Raw genomic sequence first — 22212 nt, forward strand, 5'->3', positions numbered from 1 at the left:
GATAAAGGAAATATGTAGTAATCATAACTGTGAAAAAATTACAGTAAGTTTATCTGATAAAGATCTCATTTCTTAAACATATAAAGAACTGAGTCAAATCTATCAGAGTACTGGTCATTCCTTAATTGATCAGTGGGGAAAGGATATGAACAAGTAGCTTTCAAATAAAGAAATCAAAGCTATCTATAGTCATATGAAAAAATGCTCTAATCACTATTGATCAGAGAAGTACAAATTATAACAACTCTGAGGTAGCACCTCACACCTATCAAATTGGCTAATATAACAGAAAAGGAAAATTACAAATATTGGAGGGGATAGAGGAAAATTGAGACATTAAAGTACTATTGGTGGAGTTGTGAACTAATCCTACTATTCTGGAGAGCAATTTGGAACTATGCCAAAAAGGACTCCAAAATCATTTTACCCTTTGACCCAGACATACCACTACTAAGTCTCTATCCTGTGGACATTACTTTTAAAGGAAAATGATCTATATCTACAAAAATATTTATATCAGCTTTTTTTTGTGATGGCAAAGAATTGGAAATTGATAAGATGCCCGTCAATTGGAGAATGGCTGAACAAGTTGTGGTATAGGGTTATGATATATATTATTGTGCTATAAGTAGTGATGAGCAAGATGTTTTCAGAAAAATCTGGAAAGACTTCAATGAACTGATGCAAAGCGAAATGAATAGAACCAGGAGAACAACTGTACAATGACCAACCGTGAATGACTTAGCTGTTCTCCATAACACAATAATCCAAGACAATTCTGAAGGACTCATGATGAAAAAATGCTATACACTTCCAGAGAAAGAACTGATGGGGTATAAATACAGATTGATGCATAATTTTTTTTTTTTTGCTTACTTGTTTTTCTTGGATTTTTTTTTTTTTGGCACAACATGGGTAACATGGAAATATTCTTTGTGTAACTGCACATGTAAAAACTATCATATTGTTTACCTTCTCAACGAAAGGGGGAAAGAGGAAGGGAGGGAAAGACTTTGGAATTCAAAATTTAAAAAAATAAGTGTTAAAATTGTTTTTAAATATGATAGGAAAAATAAAATATTTATTTTTAAAAAAATCAACTTTCTTTGATTTCAAATAATGTTTAGAAGTTACTGTTTAAGAACAAAGGATGCATAAGGTAGGAGTTAATCAAGACTAAAGGTTATAAAGGCAGAAGTGGAATGAAGTTAAGAAAGCATGAAGTTTGAGGGTGGAAGAGTTTACACTATTAAGTAGATCACTGAATTGTATGAAGAGGAATGGGAAACCAGAGTAGCATTGAATGGGAGAATAGGTAATGTTTTAAGAGAACAAAGAATATATGAGAATGGAATGGCTGTCTCAGGAGCTAGCAGGTTCCTTCACATTTAAGATTTTCAAAAAGATACTAGATGTCTACTCAAATACAAGTTGACTTAGGTGATCCTGCCCATTCACTTCAGAAAAAGAGACTAAAATCATGGTAAAGGAAGGAACATATAAGGCAGTGGGGAAAGGAATATTATGGCCATAGGAGAGAATTTCAATGCTTAAGATCTTAGAAATGGAATGATTTTATGTGCTGAAGATGTCTAAAGTGTGACCCCTTGGTGGGTAAATAAGTAGAACAGAAATAGAAATTTTAGTTGACTATAAAAGCAGATTGTTAAAAGGGTCTTTACATAGTGATTGTAGCATTCCAGAATGGCATCAAGGTAAAGAAAACATTGAACTAGGTTACAGAATTTTGGAGAAAATTGACAGAAAGTGAATGCCAGCAAGATAATTAGGTGAATAATTTTATCTAATTCCCCTTCATCATTTCAAAAAATGCAAAAAGGCACCAACTAGGAGAGGCAATAACCAAAGAGAGGAAAGAAATCTACAATGAAAATCTCACAGAAAAAAAAAAAACTAGCAATGAGACTTGAAGAAATGAATGAACAAAAAAAGAAATACTATGAGTATAAAAAAAGGAAGGAGAAATCTCAGGAAGGTACCAATAATACTGTAATGATATTTACGGTAGACCTCTACAAATGAGAATGGAATAACTTAAAGAATCTCCAGCATAAGGTGTTTAGTTACAGAATAACATAGTTGCTGTTGTCTAAGTTTGTTTCATTTAGCTATTTTTTAAAAATTATTATAAGGGGAGGGCTTTCATGTAGAGAGGGTTTGGTTTAGAGCAAAAGGACTGTGACATAAGATAATCACATCACAGACTCAAGAAAATGAACAAAGAAGAAAAGGAAAAAAAAAGATGAGGGAAATTAGAGCTCCTAAATAAGGATTCAAAAAAACCCCAAACAAACAATTGAGAGAATCAATTATTTAAGAGAGAAGGTGGAAAATCTTAATAAAACAGTGGATACTTTGATAAGCTGAATGGTGAGTAACCAGGAAGTCAGCAGATGATAATGACAAGAACTGAGAGAGAACGGTGTAACAATAGTTTGATTAACAATATACCCCACATGCCTGTGGGAACTGAAAACAAATGCAGGTAATACAAAGAATGTGTTCCAAAAACTCTCTTGCAAATCCATGTAAATTAAGTAGAAGGCAGCATGGTATTCTTTGCCCAATCTAAGTTATGTTCTCATGTTGATTCCATGTCATTGAACTGCCATCCACCCACCTGTTGTCATGTTACATGCAATTGCTTGGGTTTGGCTCTCTTGTCACCCTTATGTCACCCCTTATGTCACCCATGTAGCAGAGTGAAAACAGAATACAAAAGTAGTAACAACATGGCTCAATGTAAAGAGGATCAGATCTAGAGACTGCAGATTGAGCTCACATTCTGGATCTACTACTGTTTACCTGTGTGATTTTGAAGAAGTTACTTCCTTGAGCCATCATTTTCTCCTACATAAAAGGAGAAAATTGGACTAGATGACTTTTGAGGTTCACTCTGGTTCTATCAGTAAGTTGGGTAAGGAGGTGAATTTGGCAAGAGTTGTTTTCCAGTAGGAACACATGAAAGAAGCTTTAGGTCAGACCTCTAACAGCAGGGTGACACAGTGAAGAGAGCAGTGTACTTGGAGATAGAGTACCTGGGTTAGACTCCTAGCTCTGTCACTTCCTAGTGCTTAGTCTTTGCCAGTGGGGAATAAAGGAGATACAAAGATGGCACACACCTTGGGGCAATATACCTGCTTCCACATGAACTGAGGGACTGGGCCTCCAGAGCATGGATACTACATTACATCCCTTAGGACCCTGAACTTATCTTTTGAGAAGGAAAAGAACTAGGTGATGCAGTAGATAGAATGTTGGACCTGGAGTCAGGAAGACCTGAGTTCAATTCAGCCTCATTCAATGAAATATAAGGATTTTAAGCTTTTATAAGGAAGTTAGAATTAAACCAAATATTTGATCTCTAATATCAAGACCTAAGAGAAGCATAAACAGGTAGAAAGAGAAAAGAAAACATAAGGGATTCAAGAGAGCTAAACTGTTTACATCCCTACACAAGAAGATGATACCTGTAATTCTTAAAAACTGTATCAACAATAGTACAGCTAGAAGGAATATATATAAACAGAGGGATGGGCATAAGGTGAATTTGAAGAAATGACATAAAATAACTAAGGGATGAAAAAGAGTAATACATGGGTGCAGAAGAAAGGGAGAGGTAGAATGGGATAAATCATTTCACACGAAGAGGAGCAAAAGACCTATTCTAGTGGATGGAAAGAGGAGAGGGTGGACGACAGGCAAGCTTGAACCTTACTCTCATAAGTATTCGTTCAAAAAAATATCTGCAGTCAGTTGAAAACAGAAATTTATCTTGCCCAACAGGGAAATAAGAGGGGAGGAGATTAAGTAAAGGGAGGCAAGGAAATTAAGTAAAGGGAGGTGGGGTAAGGGAACTGACAGAAGGAAGGGTGAATCAGGGGAAGTAGCAGATAGAAGGAAAACACTGGTGAGGAAGGAAAGGGTGAAAGAAGAGAGAGGAGAAACAGGAGGAAAAATAGAATGGAAGGAAATACAGAGTTAGTAAGCATAATTGTGAATATGAATGGAATGAACTCTCCCATAAAATGGAAGCAGATAGTATAGTAGATCAAAAACCAGAATCCTACAATATATTGTTTAGACGAAATACACTTGAAGTAAAGAGACACACACAAAGCAAAGGTAAGGAACTGGAGTTTCAGCAGGGGTAGCAATTCTGATTTCAGACAAAACAAAAGCAAAAATAGACCTAATTAAAAAGGATAGTGAAGGAAACTACATCTTGCTAAAAGGTACTGTAGACAATGAAGCAATATCGATATTAAACATATACACACCAAGTATTCAAATTCTTAAAGGAGAAGTTAAGTGAGCTACAAACACTATCAAATATAAAATAGGTAATTTTGATTATATTAAAATAAAAGGCTTCAGTGCAAACAAAACCAATGCAACCAAGATTAGAAGGAAAGTATAAAGATGGGAAACAATCTTTACAACAAGTGTCTCTGAAAAAGGTCTCATTTATCCAACATATAAAGAAGGAAGTCAAATTCTAAAAAATACAAACCATTCCCTAGTTGATTAAATGGTCAAAGGATATGAACAGGCAGTTCTCAGATGAAGAAAATCAAAGCTACCAATAGGCATATAAAGAAGTGCTCTAAATTACTTTTGACTAGAGAAATGCAAATTAAAACCTGCTCTGAGGCACCACCTCACACCTATCACATTGGCTAATATGACAAAAAAGAAAAATGATAAATGTTGGAGAGAAGTGGGAAAACTGGCACAACTTCACTGTTGGTGGAGTTGTGAACTAATCTGACCATTCTGAAGAGCAATTTGGAGCAATATCCAAACTACCATGTGTATGCCCTTTGATCCAGCAATACCACTACTAGGTCTGTATCCCAAAGAGATCATAAAAAAGAGAATATGTGTGCAAAAATATTTATAGCTGCCCTTTTCAGGGTGGCAAAATATTGAAAATTGAGGGGATTCCTGTCTACTTGGGAATGGCTGAACCAGCTATAGTATATGAATGTGGCGGAATACTATCGTGCAATAAAAATTGGTGAACAGACAGATTTTAGAAAAACCTGGAAAGTCACGTACAAATTGATGCAAAATGAAATGAGCAGAGCCAAGAAATTGTACACAGTATCAGCAACACTGTGCAATGATTAACTATGAATGACCCAGCTCTTCTCAGTAATGCAATGATGCAAGACAAGTATAAAGGATTCAGGAAGGAAAATGCTATCCACATCCTGATAAAGATCTGAATCCAGATCAAAGCATATTTTATTCATTTTATTTTTTTCATGTTTTTTCCTCTTGATCCATTTCTTCTTTCACAACTCTGACCAATACAGAAATAAGTGTTACGTGATAGCACAAGTATAACATATATCCAATTGCCTACCATTTGCAGAAGAGAGGAAGGGAGTGAAGGAGGGAGAAAAATTGGAACTCAAAACCTTGTAAAAATGAATGCAAAAATTGATTTGACATGTAATTGGGGGGAAAATAAAATACATTTAAAATACAAAAAACACCCAATATTGTAAGACTTTGAAAGACTTGGTAACTCTGATCAACACAATAACCCACCACAATTTCAAAGGACTCTTGATAAAAAGTGCTATCCTCCTCCAGCCAGAGAACTGATGGGCTCAGAATGCAAACTGAATTAACAAATGAAGAAGTACTATTAGAAACTATTTTACCTAGCTCATATGCTAACAAAACCAATAACTTAAACGAAATAAATGAATACTTACAAAAAACATGAATTACCCTGATTATCAGAACCAGTAGAGCATTGAAACAACCTAATCTTAGAGGAAGAAATTAAACGACTCATAAATGAACTAAAAAAAACAACAACTTCAAGACCAGATTGATTCAAAAGTGAATTCTATCAAATCTCCAAAGAAGAATTAATTTCAATATTACATAAATTGTTTGCAAAAAGAAAAAAACAAACAATTCTACCAAATTCTTTCTATGGCATATGTGTATAGTCATCATATATTAACCAAGTAGAATGAAAACAGAAAAAGAAAATCATAGACTAACATCCCTACTGAACATTGACACAAAAAACCAAAATATTAACAAAGAAGATAAAAATAACATATTACAAAGATTATACATTATGATGAGGTTGGATTTATACAAAGAATTAAAAACTCCTATATAGACTGTATAAAATATGTGGCAGTTTACCTTCCACAATATACAAGCAACTATTTACAGAAGTAAAGCCAGACCTGAATAATTGATTAAATATTAATTGTTCATGGGTAGGAGACACCAGTATCACAAAACCAATACTATCCAAATTAATTTACTTATTCAATGCCTTACCAAACTACAAAAGTATTTTATAGAGTAAGAAAAATTACTGACAAATTCATATGGAAGAAAAGTTCAAGAATCTCAAGAAAAGTAATGAAAATATGGGGAATGAAAGGAACTTAGCAGGGCCAGATCTTGAACTATACTACAAAGCAGTAATTACTAGTTTGGCATTAAAGAAACAAAGAGATCAATCAAAGGAACAGATTAAAAATACAACACACAGAAGAAATGTATCTAATCTCTAGTATTCAATAAACACAAAGACCCCTGCTACTGGGAGAAGAACTCATTACCTGACAAAAAGTTCTGGGAAAGTATCACAGCACTACGGAAGAAATTAGATTTATACTAACACCTCACACTTTACACAAAGACTGGTAAGAAATGATACGTAGTCTAGACTTTACAGGTCACATTTTTAATTAGAGATATAAGAAGAAAAACATACCTGATATATGGATAGCAGAAACAATTTATGACCAACAAGAAATAAAGATAATAGAAAATAAAACGGATAATTTTGATTAATAAAATTTTAAAAGTTTTGCAAAAAAATTGAACAAACTAAGGAAAAAAGAGAACAATTAAAATGGTTTTTAAAAAAAAATCAACAAATAAGCAAACAAAAAAATTTGGCAGCAAGCTTCTCTGATAAAGACCTCATTTCTAAGATATATAAGGGACTGATTCAAATTGATTTATAAAAGAATCATTTTCTAGTAAATAAATGGTCTAAGGATATGATGTGAACTTTTAAGGGAACCTAAGCTATCTACAGACATATGAAAAAATATTCCAAATCACTTTGAATTCAAGAAATAAATTAAACCAGTTCTCATATATTACCTCACAGAGTGGCATAGTAAGAGTGGCAAAGATGACAGAAAAGGAAAATGAAAAATCTTGGAGGGGCTGTGGGGAAAACAAACATATTGATACACTACTGATAGATCTGGTAGTATGTTATAAGAAAAGTGGAATATGATGAATTCAGAGAAGCAAAAACATCAGAATCCAGATTAAATTTGAATGACTGATCTTAGTTCCAGAAGACTGATAATGAAAACCACTTTTATCATTTTAGTAAAATGGTGGTGGACTATCCTTGTGGATTGTTGAATACCAGTGTCAGATGCCAGCTGTTGTGATATATTGTTTTGAACAACTTCTTTGTTTAAAAAGACCAGGCTGTAATTAGTGAACCTGTAAATGGGTGCAATCATTCTGGATAGCAAAAATTACTAAACTGCACACTTTGATTTAACTATATTGTCAGACCTGGATGCAAAAGAGATCAAAGAAAGAGAAAAAGGTCTTTCATGTACAAAAATATTTATAGCAGCTCTCTTGGTGGAAGTAAAAGAAAAAAATGGAAACTGAGATGATATTGAACATATGAGGAACGATTGAATAAATTGTGGTATATGAATGTGATAGAGTACTATTGTGCTGTGAGAAATAAGGAAATTGATGATTTCAAAAAGATATGGAAAGACATGAGCTGATGCAGAGCAAAATGAGTGAAAAGAGAAATAATTAACATTCTAACATCAATATTATAAGAATGATCAATTTCAATGATTTTTATAAACTTACAAAGACTGAAATGAGCAGAGCTAGAACAATTTTTTTTAACAAAAATGCTATAAAAACACATGATGAAAGCTGTAATAACAGTGATCAACAAAATCCTATGACTATTCTTGATTCCAAAGGATCGATAATGAAATGTGGTATCCAGTACAAGGAGATAATGGATTTAATGTGCACCATGAATCATATATACTTTTGTGTACCATTGAGGGAGTTTGTTTTGACTCAGTATATTTGTTAAAAGAATTTTTTATTTCTTTCTTGTTTTACCCCAGTGGTGGAAGGAGAGGGGTAAGAAGAAAAAATAGATTTCTGTTCATTTTTTCAAATGGGGGGGAGACATGTTAGATGTGGAATGATGGCTACACTTTAAGATGAGGGCACTGTACTATTAGTTTTACCTAGCTATTTCTATTTTGTTGCAAGAGACCTCTCACAAGGTGGGAGTAACCTGTAAAAGTTTGTAGTATATGAGTGAAATGAACAGAAGTGAGAGAACCCAGTAACAGCCATATTGTGCAATGACTAACTTTGATAGACTTAGCTCTTCTCAGCAATGCAAGGATCCAACACAACTCCAAAGGACTCATGATGGAAAATACTATCCACAGCTGGAGAAAGAACTATGAAGTCTGAATGCTGATCGAAGTATACTATTTGCTCTTTTGTTGTTTTCTTTTTTTCTCGAGTTTCTCCCATTCATTCTAATTCTTTACAACATGACTAATGTGAAAATATATTTAATAGGAATGTATATGTATATGTAGACTGCATGCTGTCTTGGGGAGGGGGGGAGGGAGAGAGGTGGAAAAAATTTAAAATTCAAAAGCTTATGGAAGTCAACGTTGAAAACTAAAATTAAATAAATTAATTAAAAGAAAAAAGTTTGTAGCACAAAAACAAACCATCAATAAAACTCAAAGAAAAAGCTGCCTAATGGGAAAAAAATAATGATCACACATCTGCCCTAAAAGCCAATTTTCTGAGCATCGGTTCTCCACCAAACAATTTTAAAATCTGCAAGTGGAAAACATTGGTAGTTTCAGGGACCCTTTTAAAGCATTACAATGTAGCACAGAATTTTGATAAGATCCATCCCTGATGCACAAAATCCCTGATGAATTGGAAGAAGCCTAGGAAACCATAGATCTAAAATAAAAAGAGGTCATCTAATTCAGCTCCCTCATTTTAAAGATGAGGAAGTTAAGGCCCACAAAGGCTAAGTTGAAGTCACTGTCACTCTGTCAGAGGCAGGATTTGAAACCAAGTGCCCTAGTTCTTCAACCAATGCATTTTTCACTCTACAGGTCACCTAGTCCAGCTCATACTTGTATAGAAATCTGTGAAGAATGGCTATCTGGCATCTACTTAAAGACCTTTAATGAAGAGGAATCCTCTGCCTCCTGAAAGAACAATAGTGAAAATTATCTGGAGTACCTTGATAAAATAGTAAGAATACATTCATCAACTTAGCATAACTGAAAATGTAGAGAGAATAAGTTCTATTACCTTAACAAGATAGTTCATTAGCCTACCACAACAGATTTCATTTTTAAGCCTCTATGTTAGGACTGAGCTGTTTTGAATAAATTGTTTTTAAATAATAAAATAAGCACCTTTGTAGTATGATCATGTAAGCCACATGTATCATGTTCTTAAACAACCAATAAACACATATTGATCTTGTGACATAACAAAGTCAATGAAAAAATATTATAAGCAACTTTATCAGTGATTTTAAAGAAAACTTAGGAATACCCATAGCTAAAAGTAGAAAAAACCTACCTGAGAGTCCAGCCATCAGCCTGTTCTTAAGACATAATGAAAGCTGGCTCTTATGTTTCCCAAACTTGAAACTTGATCAAGTTGGTGTTCCCTCAAGGGCATTGGTGATTGGTTGACATATTTACCAGCGGACCAGGGCAGAGGGTGGTACTTGGCCTCTGACATCCAGTATGCTTAAAGGAAGCTCTACGAGGCCTGGTTGGTGGTTTGTTTTTAGAGGGTAGTATTTGTATGCTTTGATTAATCAAGTTTGTTTTCATGCATTGAGAAGCACAATTCTAACGTTTCTGTCAGCTTATGTTATTGGTTATACCCCGGCAGCATGCAGATTACAGCATTTTGTCATGCCCAACTCTTCGTGAACCCATTTGGGGTTTTCTTGGCAAAGATACTGCAGTGGTTTGCCATTTCCTTCTCTGCATTTTACAGTTGAGAAACTGAAGCAAACAAGATTACGTGATTTAGGTAACTCTAGTGATCAGAAGGGTTTTCCTTACTCTGAGCTTAAAGCTGCTTCATTTCTACTTCTACCCATTGGTTTCTAGTTCCTTGATTAGTTACCTAGATTGTACATCTCTCTACTGAAGGTAACCTTGCCTTTGAGTCTGCCTGCCCTCCTCCCTGCTGGTCCTTTGACTTTGAATGCCCAGTTGAGAACCTCAACTTGATCTGAGAGCCTTAGAAACTACATCCCTTTGATCCTGGGAGCATTTTGTAATGTTCCTAAACCTGCCAAGACTACCTAATCTCCTTTCAAGATCAAATGTTCTCCGCCCCCACCCTCCCTGATTTGCTCCAAGGTTGAGCGAACCCTGCTATTAATCAATCACCAGCTTCACTGAGGGCCGAATCACTAGACATGAGTTAAATATCTCATGGTCAAATGAATCTGAATGCTCAAAATACAAGCTTTCAACAAAATATAGCTGTGATAAAGTCCAAAATATACTGTGAATCATTAGGGGCAGTGATGGAATAAGAAATTCTGGGTCCTGAACTCCTCTGCCATTACCAGTCATCCACAACATCTCACTTTCCCTCATCCACATATCAGATTAGTTGCCAAGTCTTGTCATTGCTACCTGAACAACTCCCACATCCCTCCCCCTTCTCTCCATTTACAGGGGCCCCACCCTAGTTCAACCCATCATCATGTCTCATTGGTACCACTGCAACATCCTCTTAACTGATCTCCTTGCCTCCAATTTCTCATCTCTCCAATATGTTCTCCACACAGCTGACAAAGATATAGTCAAAGCACAGTGTTGCTCAGTGTTTCCCTGTTAAATCCAGCATCAAATACAAACTCCTCAGTTTGGCATTTAAAGCCCTTTACAACCTAGCTAGAAAGTTTTTGGATTCTGCCTGGTTTCAAAAAAAAAAAATATCTCGTGCAGTAATGGAGGAAGGTGTCATTTAGTTGACAGGCACTGTCCTAAAAGTGGGAAGAAGGCTCCTGCCCTATAGACCAGAGGTGTCAAATCCTGTCAAAATGTTTTAGAGATACCCTGTTTTCCAGAGCTAAGGCCCAGCAAGTAGGCTGTGCCCTGAGCATGGCATAACAATAATCCTTTGCACTCAGCATGACATTACCCTCTGGCAAATTTGACCAGCACCATGTGGTCAGATTGAGGGATTTTAGCTCCCTCTATTTCCCAGGGCCATCCATCACATGTTCATAATCCCTGTTCCTTGTCACTGACAGGTACTGTACTCCTGTTCCTGTCACAGAGCTCTGGTTCTGTGCCCAGGCGGGTGGCCACAACTCCTAAGACCTAAGATAATGAATGATCCCACAGAACCCAAGACTGCCTGTATTGTCCCAAAAAATGCCAACCATGAGATATATCTCAAGATCTAAGAATGGTTATGTTGTGGGCCTACCCCTTTCAGGTATATAAGTGGCCCCAGGATCAGCAGCCTTAAGCCCTCCTTCTTGAGGGGAGGGGGCTTCCATATGTATATGTCATTTTCTTCACTCTGAAATTAATTAAACTTCTGACTCTCCCGTCTCTAGCCTTCTCGGTTTGGCTCCAACCACCCACAGGTTAGAAACTAGTTCCAATCCAGTTGACAACCCAAATAGGAATGGAGATCGTTAAATTTTACATAAGGACCCTGAGGACCATATATTGACTTAAGAACCACATATTAACATTACTTATGTTTTGTGGTATTTTTGTTTATTTTGTCAAATATTTCCCTATTACATTTTAATCTGGTTCTGACCCACTTGGGAGTGTTCTGGGCCATGTGCTTGATACCTTTGCTGTAGAAATCTGTTTCATACATGTTTTATATACTTGTACACGTATAACCTATATCAGATTGTTTGCCATCTTGGGGAGGAAGGATGGGAAAAAGAGAGAAAATATTCGGAACTCAAAATCTTATAAAAAATGGATGTTGAAAATTGTCTTTACATGGAATTGGAAAAGATAAAATACCATTTTTAAGAAAGAAAGAAAACAAATCTGCTTCATCTGAGAATGAATCTTGACCAGTCTTAAATGATTGGAGAACATCAAGATTCACATCTTAGAATCTCCCAAAGAGATAAAAATGTCACAAGAGGCCAGGGTTTGTGGTAAAGGGTGATTTTGTGTGATGGCTGTATCTTAGGACAAAAGCATCTCTGTGTAGAGAAAATCTCCAGCCCTGGAGATGAAAATAGGAGCTTTTGGTCTGAATAGGGAAGGATAGCCTCTCAAGGTCATGAACAAAGCTTTCAAAAGACATAACTAGAGTTGTCATCAAGGGTAAAGGGGCATCTCCTGGGTATCAGCATTTTTTAAAAATTCCTTCAAGAAAGTGTAGTTAACAGCATCGAATGTTGCAGAAGTCAAGAAGAATGAGGACTAAGAGAAGACCGTCCAATAAGACCCTTGGTAGATTTGGAGGGAGCAGCTCCATTTGAGTGATGAGGTTGTAAGCCATATTGAAGGGGATGAGAAATAAATGAGAGGAAAGGAAATTGAGGCAATGAGTGAAGACAGCTTTTTTCTAATATGCTTAGTATGTTTAAAGCGAGCAAGTGGATCCATCTGGTCAGATTGAAAGGTTTGTTTAGGGAAGTGGCAGGAGAAAAAAGTTTAGAAAAGTAGATTGAGGCAGGAAAGTTATTCAAGAAATATTCCTGAAAAGTTTTATGCCAAAAAAAATATATAGATAATTTGTATATATGGAATAATATTTATAAAATATGGAAATATATTATTTGTAGACTATACAAATAAACATATTTCTACATACAAAAATAAAGTAATTAACTAAATTGATAAATAAAAATTTCTTCAAGCTTTTTGGAGCCAAAGTTCAGAATTCTGAAACTTTGTCCAAAAAGCTTGAAGGTTCAGAATTTCATAATTCTGAGCCAAATACATTCCAGCCATATTGTCTATTATTTGTGGAAAATTTTATCATAATCAAAAAAGAGTTATCTCCCTTTCATGTTTCTCTAACAATCAATGAGTTCTGAGAAACTGAAAGCACTATCAAAGCAGTTCTCTTTTTGTTTAAACAGCTTTTGGTAAAATAATGAGATTCCTTCTACAGAAGGTCTATGTTTGAGTCATAATACCATGGAAATCTTATTACATACTGTAATTATGACTTTAGGGTGTGTTTCTCAACTGCAAAAAGAATCCTATGACACATGAATCATTTTCTCACTTTTATTCATTCACTTCCCGAGAACACAGGAAGATTTTAGGAAAGTTGTTCAGGCAGATTAGCTAGGCTACACAACAGGCCTTCACAATGGCTGAAATAGAAAACACTGTCTTTGAGCCCCACTTAAGCCACGTCACAGAAAACCAGTAAAATGGATCCAAAGTCCATTGAAGTTCTAGGTTCTAAGATGACGTATGTGGTGATGTCACAGAAACCTCAAGCCTGACTATTTAACAAGGAGTATACAATTGTCAGTGTTAAAAGCAGTGAACAAAACAGCCTGCAGTTTGTTTCCCTTGGCAACCATTATGCAGAGCATTAAAAACCTGGTGAGTATTTGGTTTGAGCTGCTGTGTATCTTAAAGACTTTTACTTTGGGTGCCTGGCAGAAGAGAAAAGAGAAAGAAGTTTGATAGCCTTAGGGATGGTTTCCTTGTGCAGTCGTCAGCGATTCTCATGGAAACGCATGACACAGGGCTTTTCACATAGTAGGCCCTCAAATATCTTTTAAATTGAATTGAATGCCATTTCAGAACTCTTAGTTATGTAGCAGAGGTCACAGAATCATAGAAACTGGAGCTGGCAGGAACCTCAGAAACCACGTAGTCCAAGCATCTCCTTTAGTGAATCAGGAAACTGAGGCCCTGAGTGACTTGCCCAAGGTCACACAGGTAGTAAGTGCCAAAGGCAGCATTCAAATATGGGTCCTCTGATTCCAGATCCAGCATTTTTTCCCACTGGTCCTGATTCCAGACCCAGCATTTTTTCCCACTGGTCCTGATTCCAGACCCATCATTTTTTTCCACTATACATTTATTTTTTGATAGACTGTCCAGAAGAAATGGTTCCCATGAAAAGTACCCAAGAGGCTAATTATCTGATAGAAATTTTGTTTTTTTCTTTTCATTTTTTACCCAAATTCCTACTGTGTCAAATATATAACCCACTGCCCATTAGCTCCAGGGTTAAGGAAAAACTGGGACAGCTAAATCTTGCTTTTTTTTTTTCCCTCCAGCTAAAAGTGATCTTTTTATCTTAAAATTTCTCTAAGCACTTTTCCTAGATTTTTCTCTCATTTAATGGTTCTTGGAATACATCTTTCCCCGTTACCACCACAGCCACCACCACCACCATCCTTAAACTCCCCCATTCCCATCTCTAATTAACTTACTTGTAAGCTCTTTGCGATGGTGTGTATTTCATTTCTACTTTTGTAACCCCAGCGTCTAGCACAGTGTCTCTCAAATTAAAAAAAAGTGGGAGAAAGGTCTGGATCTGTGATTTCACTGGTGTGTGAGAACTCCCAGTTTGGAAAATCCCTTCATCTGTACAGAATAGACATTCACCTGTAAATTATGATGTTTAGAGAGCTGCAGGAACCACTGAGAGGTTAAATAGCTAGCTTTTGCCCACCCTGCTAGTATTTATTGTGGTGTTGTAGGTGTAGGATTAGACTTGGAATCAGAAAGAACTAAGTTCAAAGGAAGACTAAGGTACTTAGACTTAATTATAAGAACTGGGAAGCCATCCCTCTTTCCTTAGTCTCAGTTACAAATTACAATACTTCATTGGGAGGGCTACTGTGGGGATCAAATGAGATGATGCATATAAAGATCTTATATAATTAGACAGTAAGGATTTAAACATAGGTCGTCACGACTCCAAGGCTGAACCCCTATCCACTGTAACACACTGCCTTATCTAATCATGCTTAATAAATATTTTTCAAATTTAATTGACAAAACTCAACAACTTTTGGTGCACAGGCTAATGATAATGATCTATTTTCAAAATCCTAGTCCCCATTGTTGTCTCTCTTTACTGCTAGTATTCCAAAAACTCTAAAAACAATTATTTTGCCAATGACCTCTACCAAACCCTTTAAACTTCAAGAGATATTTGTTATTGTTCAGTTGTTTCAATCATGTCTGACTCATTAGGATCTCATTTGGGGTTTTCTTGGCAAAGATACTGAAATGATTTGCCATTTCTTTCTCTAGTTCATCTTATAGATGAAAAAACTGAAGCAAGTAGGGTTAAATGATTTGCTCAAGGTTACAAAGCTAACAAGTGTCTGAGGTCGATTTGAAGTCACGGAGATGTTTTCCTAACTCCAGGTCTGGCATTCTATTTAGCTATCCCCTATGCCACCTAATTTTCCAGTAACTACCATGTTCCATCCCTTTGAAAAAGTGAATGAATGATTGTTTTGAATACAATCTCTGAAAGATCACTGGTCTCTGCCCTAGGAAACAGGAAATAGAGAGTTATTGTCTCTGGTTTTTACCCATTTTTTTTCAGTTTCATATTTCCTGATTTCTTTGGGAAATTATAGAGATGATTTAATTGATTATCAGTTTAGGCACCATTGTTAGGAAGGATTAGGGCCTTGGATCTATATAAAACTCATCAAAGTCAAGAAAACCTAGTTTATAGTATAGCAAAGGGCATTTAATAATTAGGAATGTCAATCAAAAGGAGTTCATTGGACTTTAGTAGATGTTTTTAAAAATGCCTCTTCTTCAAGTTCATATATTCAGTTAAAACATATATGAGTCCCAGGAAAATGCTCAAATTAATGGTTTTTATTAACTGCCATTTGCATGAGAGTACAAAAAAATACATAAATGACCCAAAGCATTAACTTTGTTCTCTTTTAGACTTCTGTTATGTACTGGTAGCCGGTACATTTGACAAGCATGGGGGAAACCAGTGAAAATTTTAGAAGGAAAAAATTTTAATTAATCCTCTCTGCAAAATTGTGGCAGTGTTATGCAGTTGATAGTGCTCTCCAGTAGGAATAAGGAGATGGCTTTTAGGCCCTGTTCTGCTACTAATAAGCACTTATTAGCACCTATTAAGTGCCAGACATTTATGGAAGGCTTTTTACATCCTACCGAGTTACATAATAGGTACAAAAATTATAAGTTTATTATCTGTGATGTTAGGCAAGTTATGTTACCTTTAAGTCCTCAGTTTTCTCATTTGTAAAATAATGATCTCTTAGGTTCTTTCATTAGGGGCAGCTAAGTGGTGCAGTAGAAAGAGTGCCAGGCCTGGAGTCAGGAAGATTCATCTTCCTGACTTCAAATCTGACCTCAAGCATTTACTAGCTGTGTGACCCTGGGTAAGTCACTTAACCTTGTTTGTCTCAGTTTTCTCATCTTTAAAATGAGCTGGAAAAGGAAATAACAAACCACTCTCGTGTCTTTGCCAAGAGAATCCCAAATGGAGATGAAGAGTCGGACATGACTGAACCAACTGAACAATAGCAAATGTCCCTTCCTCTAGTTCCTTGATTCTGGGACTCGTATGTGGTTACTAAACACATTTTCTCATTTACGTGCTTGTTTCAGCATGAATTTGAGACTTTTCTGAAGAATGCTGGTTCCAAGCTTGTTGTCGTTGACTTCTCAGCAAAATGGTGTGGTCCATGCAAAAGAATCGGTCCTGTTGTTCACGTAAGTATCACCAGCTCTCTCCTAAACACTTAAAAGGATGTTTAAATGCCCTTGATATAAACATATCTTTTTCCTTGCCATTCTTGAAAGCTCAAAATTTGAAAACTTTGTTTTGTTGTTAAGAACATGGTTTTCTGTAGCATCTCTGCTATTAGAAAATAAGCTGCTCAAAGGTAGATTTTCATTTTTGTCTTTATATCTTCAGCACCTAGAACAGTGCTTGGTATCTAGAACAATGCTTGATAAACACCTGTTGGTTGTCTGACTGATTAATTAGAGCTGAGTAAAATATGCCATGTTCCAAGTTAAGATATGAGGTCATTAATCTAGACACCCTGTAGTTAAATGTTTCTTTTTTTGTTTGTTTCTTTTACTTTAATCGTATTATTTTTATTAAAGATTTTTGTTTTTAACTTCACATTCATTTCCAAATATACTTCTCTTATTCAACAAGTCATCTTTTACTTAAAAAAATAAATAAAAAGAGAAGAGAAAAAAAGTTCAGCAAAACTTAATGTATCAGCTGGGTCAGACAGAATATTCAATATTCCACACTCAGAGTTACCCACTTCTGCAAAGAAGGAAAAGAGGTGTGTTTTCTAAATTTTAGTATGGGGCAAAGTTTGATTATAATTACACAACATTTAATTTCTTTTTTGTAGTTCTTTCTTATTACTTTGTTGTAGTCTTATGTATACTGTTTTCATGGTGTATTAGCAACCACGCTAGCACACAGGGTAGGCTGCTAGCACAGGTTCTTTGATCTGCTTTTCCAAAGGAAAGACAGCTTCAAAAGGGTCAACACTTACTTTAATTAAACAATGCAGAAAGACAAAGCTATATTAGCAGAGAGAAGTGTGTCCAAGAAAGAATCCAACAGATATGGATCCAACTGTCTAAACAGAATAATACAACCACCTACATACACCACCACACCAAAAAAAGCACCAACATCTGAATAGTCAGAGGGTTCTTAACAATCGGCTACTCAGAGTCCAGTTCAGGGAATCAAAAGGTTCTTCTCATGATTGAGTCCCCCAAAGCAAAATACCAACCTCCCAGAATATATAAAAGACTCAGCTCTTGATTGACTCGGAGCCAGAAGGCATGAAGCCCATATGACTCAGCACAACTGTGAATTATAAAGGTTCAAAGGAGATTAATCCTTCAGATGTTTACAACTTAATCTAAGCCTAGGAAACTAAACTCCAGGAAAAAAAAAACAACAAAAATTCCACTTTTCTTAGGCTTACACATGGGTCTATTTTTTTTACTTTGCATCAATTCATCTAAGTCTTTCCATACATCTCTGAATTCACTTTTGATATCTATTATGGCATAGTCATATTCCATATTGACATGTCACAATTTGTTTAGCCATTCCCCAATAGATAGGCATCTGCTTTGTTTCCAAGTCTTTACTACCACAAAAAGAATTGCTAGAAATATTTTGAGATTTGGGACATTTTTCTTTCTCTGAGCTTCTTGACAATAAATTCCTAAAAAGTTAGATAGCTGGGTCAAGGACCATGTCACCTTGGGGTATTTTAGCCACTTTGATGGGGGTGGGGACAAATAATTTCAAATTTAATTTTCAATGAAAATTTCTGCAAAGAAACTCAAGATATTACATGAACTGATGAATTTATTCTCCCCTTCAAATTGAAACAATGAGCTTTTAGCAAAGCCCCAAAGAAAATACCATAAAATAGTAGATTTGGCTATGGACAGAGGTCATAAAGAGGAGGAGGAGTAGAATATCCTTCCCTGGAGATGGCTGAAGTTAGGTTTCATACCCTTCACTTAAGAAAAAATTTGAGTGATCTCCCCTGAACATAGAGGGATTGACCAAATGACTTTTAAAAACATTATTGAAACCTTTAAGTTTTTTTCTTAATCACCTTCATTTCCATTATTTCCCTCCCTACCCCATCAATGATAAAGCCACCCTTTGTGACAAAGGTTACAAAACAGGATAAAGTAGTTAAGTAAAATTGACCAACATTTTGACCAAGCCAGATAGTATATGTAGGATCTCACATTCATGATGTCCAAAGTCCAAACATCCCTAAACCCTGACCCTAGCAAAGGAGGAAGGTAAGTCCTCATATTTCTTCTTATATCCCAAGCTTGGCTCCAAAATGGGAAGCATGGACACCAGAGAATAATAAGTGGATGTGCATGAAGAAAATGTTAGAACTGAGGAGAGCAGCACAGCTGTTTAGTGAGCTTGCAGCTGCTGCTCTCCTTTACCTGCCTGTCTGATGGAAAGTCATCCAGCCATGGGCACTTCTCCCCAAACCAAGAGGCAGGCAGAAAAGCACTTGGGAAAGTCCCCATCCATCCATGTCCTCCCTTTCCTGTCTCCATTGCATCAGCAACACACACCTTGTATGTCCCATGGCTAGGGCTTGGCATACCACCCTCACCCCAGCAACTGTGCAGTGTAACAGGGACAGATAGACCCTGCCTCTCCTGGAGCTGAGACCCTTCTAGGGCCTCATCCTCAGAAGTGGATGGGACAAGGTATGGTTCCCACACATATTACGCTCCATTCCCAGGCAGGCTAGAAAGAAAACTGCTAGAATTCCTGGCAGGGCCCTGGGAGCAATGAAAATTGGGAAATCCTGCTTCCCTGGGAAGCCTGGGGCACCCAGGAGGTAAGATTATTTTCCCTTTGTTTTTTGTTTGTTTGTTTGTTTGACTCTTTAAAAAAAAAAAAAGTTGTATTATTTTCTTTACATGATGGATATCCATCCTCATATCCTCAGGTATGGATATGCTTCACAACATGGTATAAAATGGTATAAAACATTCGGGAGTCCCCCACGGACTCCAAAGCCCAGGGTGGCCACAGTGGGGGACATGCTTCCTGAGGATATAAATTTCTTACTGCACCTCCCCCACCCAGAGAATAAGGGAGACTCATGGCAGCTGACCAAGCCCTGCAGCAAGGAGAGTCTGACCAGAGCAGATAATAGCAGTAACCGTGGCCATGACAGCAGCAGCATTTAGCTAGAGGTGAGAGAGAGGAGTGTGGCTGCTGAAGCTGCAGCTGCAGCCGCCATTGCCACCATTGTCTCCAGAGAACTTGGGGCTCATGTAACCAACCACAGAATCCTCTCAAATATGTAACCCTGCTCCCAATAGCCAAACAAATCCATCAGACAGTTTGGAGGAAAACAAAATCCTTCCATCACCAGGAAGCTAGGGCATCTTTCCATCTCCCTTGAGGCTCCTCCCTTCTCACCACCTGAAAAAGCTGTCCTTCGGATCCTGAGATCCTGAGATCTGACTTCTGAAGACCATGCCTCAATCTTTCCACACCTCTTCCCCATACATACACACACACACACACACACACACACACACACACACACACACACACACACACACACACACACACACCCAGGTAAGATGGAAATTTATTAGTAGAATTTCAACAAAAATTTTTGTATGATTGATATAATTGAAAAATAAATATCACAATTTGGTGAGCACAATTTTAAAGATAGACCTCTATTTGAATTTACATCTTTATGTGGTGTCTGGGACAGCCATAAAAACCAAGCATCAAAATAAAATGCATTTTAGAACCAGACCTTTGAGTCACTGTATCACAAAGTGTTAAACCATGACTTTTTTCAAATGATGAAGCATATTTAATCACACAGCTCTTATTAAACATATATTTTAGTGAGAGCAAAATATTGTACAGCAATATTTTAAAATATTTATTTTATCTTTATATCATCCTTTCAAATGCCTACTTTGTTTCATATATATTTTATAGGGATAGAGATTGGATCTATGATTTCATTGTGAACTCCCAAGTGAGGAAATTCCTGAAACATAGTCTTAAGAGAATTGCATGGATCACTGAGAGGTTGTGACTTGTTCAAGATCACACAGCTACCTAGAAATGTCAGCAGCAGGACCTGAACCCAGATCTCTTTGGCTCTCTCTCCACACCATTCTGTAGTTTTGATATAATGTACATAATATATTGGTATAATTATTCATGTATATAACTTATAAATAAATATGCATATGGGGGGAGAGGGTACATGGCCCTCCATTTTTGCTGATAAGGGTACACAATTTTTTTTTAAAAGATAGTTTCCTAAATGACTTTTCAAGAGCCTTACCTGACCTAAGATTCTATGTCATAGCAGGAAGATTAATACTAATGTACTGATTGCCGCAGGCAGTTGCCCTCTGCTTTCAGCTGTAGGTTACTTAGTTGCAGAACTGGTTTACAAGAGACATCTACAATATGGCTTGATTAGTAGAACACGAATACAGTATCTCCAAAGATCCAGGTTCACTGCAGTTTCATATTGCACGAGTTTGTGAGAGAGTGTGTGAAAGAACCAAACCCTTGAATATTTCTCTATCGTGAATTCAGATTGCTAAAAGAACCACTCCTCCCCATTAGGAACCAGTGTGCTTTGTGGTGTGTTGACCAGGAAAGCTAATTCCGAGATCAGCCCCTGCTTCTGGGGAAAGTTATACTTCACAGCCCCTTTTTGGACCAGATGCCCTCTTTAGAGGAAAGGTCTGCATGACCCATGCTTCTCTGCACTTCCTCATTAAAAAGACCACCCTTGGTCTTCATAAATAGTGTAAGGAAGAAGAAGTTGGGGTGGGGAGGACAAAGAAAGAAGTAATTGGTTTGGAATGCAACCTGAGAAGCTTAGCCAGTATCAACAGTTTCCTTCCCAGCAGTCCCAGGAGAAATCTTTAGAGCAAGAGTTCTTAACCTTTTTCATGTGTTGTGTAGGGCGCTTTTGGCAGTCTGATGAAGGCCTGTGGACTCCTCAGAAAATTTTTTTAAATATATAAAATAGAATATAGAGGATTACAAAGCGAACTGATTTTATTGAAATACAGTTATCAAAATAAATTTTTTAAAAGATTAAAAGCTGCTGATTTGGAGAGGAGTGTAAACACTTTGGATTGACACAATAGTCCATTTGTTCCCTGAAAAAAATGATTTATAAGCTAATATGTGGTGCATGGTACAATGGACACATCTGGAGTTGGGAAGAACCAAGTCATTTAATGTTTCCTGACCTCAGTTTCTTCATATGTAAAATGAGAATAATTATAGCATCCACTTCACAGGACTATTGTGAGAGACAAAGAGATAGCATATGTAAAGCATTTTGCAAACCTGAAATTGCCATGTAAATGTATATTACTTTTGTAAGATCATAGATTTAGAGGTGGAAGAGACCTTGAGTCACATAATCTCTAGGCTCATCATTTTACAGATGAGAAACCTGAGCCTCAGAGAGATTTCGTAAATTGCCAATGAAGTATAAGAGGTAGTATTTACGCACCTCAGTTTTCTTCACTTTAAGGG

At 36.6% G+C, this 22212-nt stretch overlaps 1 protein-coding gene across 2 annotated transcripts in view; it reads left to right on the forward strand.

Annotated features, from left to right (window-relative positions):
• The first annotated feature begins 13413 nt into the window (after positions 1-13413).
• Positions 13414-22212, forward strand: part of TXNDC8 (thioredoxin domain containing 8) — a 42703-nt gene continuing 33904 nt past the window's right edge. Inside the window, exons 1-2 of one of the 2 annotated variants that reach the window (XM_072610667.1) lie at positions 13414-13712; positions 16740-16844. In XM_072610667.1, the coding sequence (XP_072466768.1) occupies positions 13692-13712; positions 16740-16844 (126 nt within the window). In that variant the 5' untranslated portion in view covers positions 13414-13691. The remainder of the gene's footprint in view (positions 13713-16739; positions 16845-22212) is intronic. The other variant, XR_011967341.1, reaches the window with a different exon arrangement.

The sequence above is a fragment of the Notamacropus eugenii genome, chromosome 1 (genome assembly GCF_028372415.1).
Source record: "Notamacropus eugenii isolate mMacEug1 chromosome 1, mMacEug1.pri_v2, whole genome shotgun sequence".
Classification (NCBI taxonomy): domain Eukaryota; kingdom Metazoa; phylum Chordata; class Mammalia; order Diprotodontia; family Macropodidae; genus Notamacropus; species Notamacropus eugenii.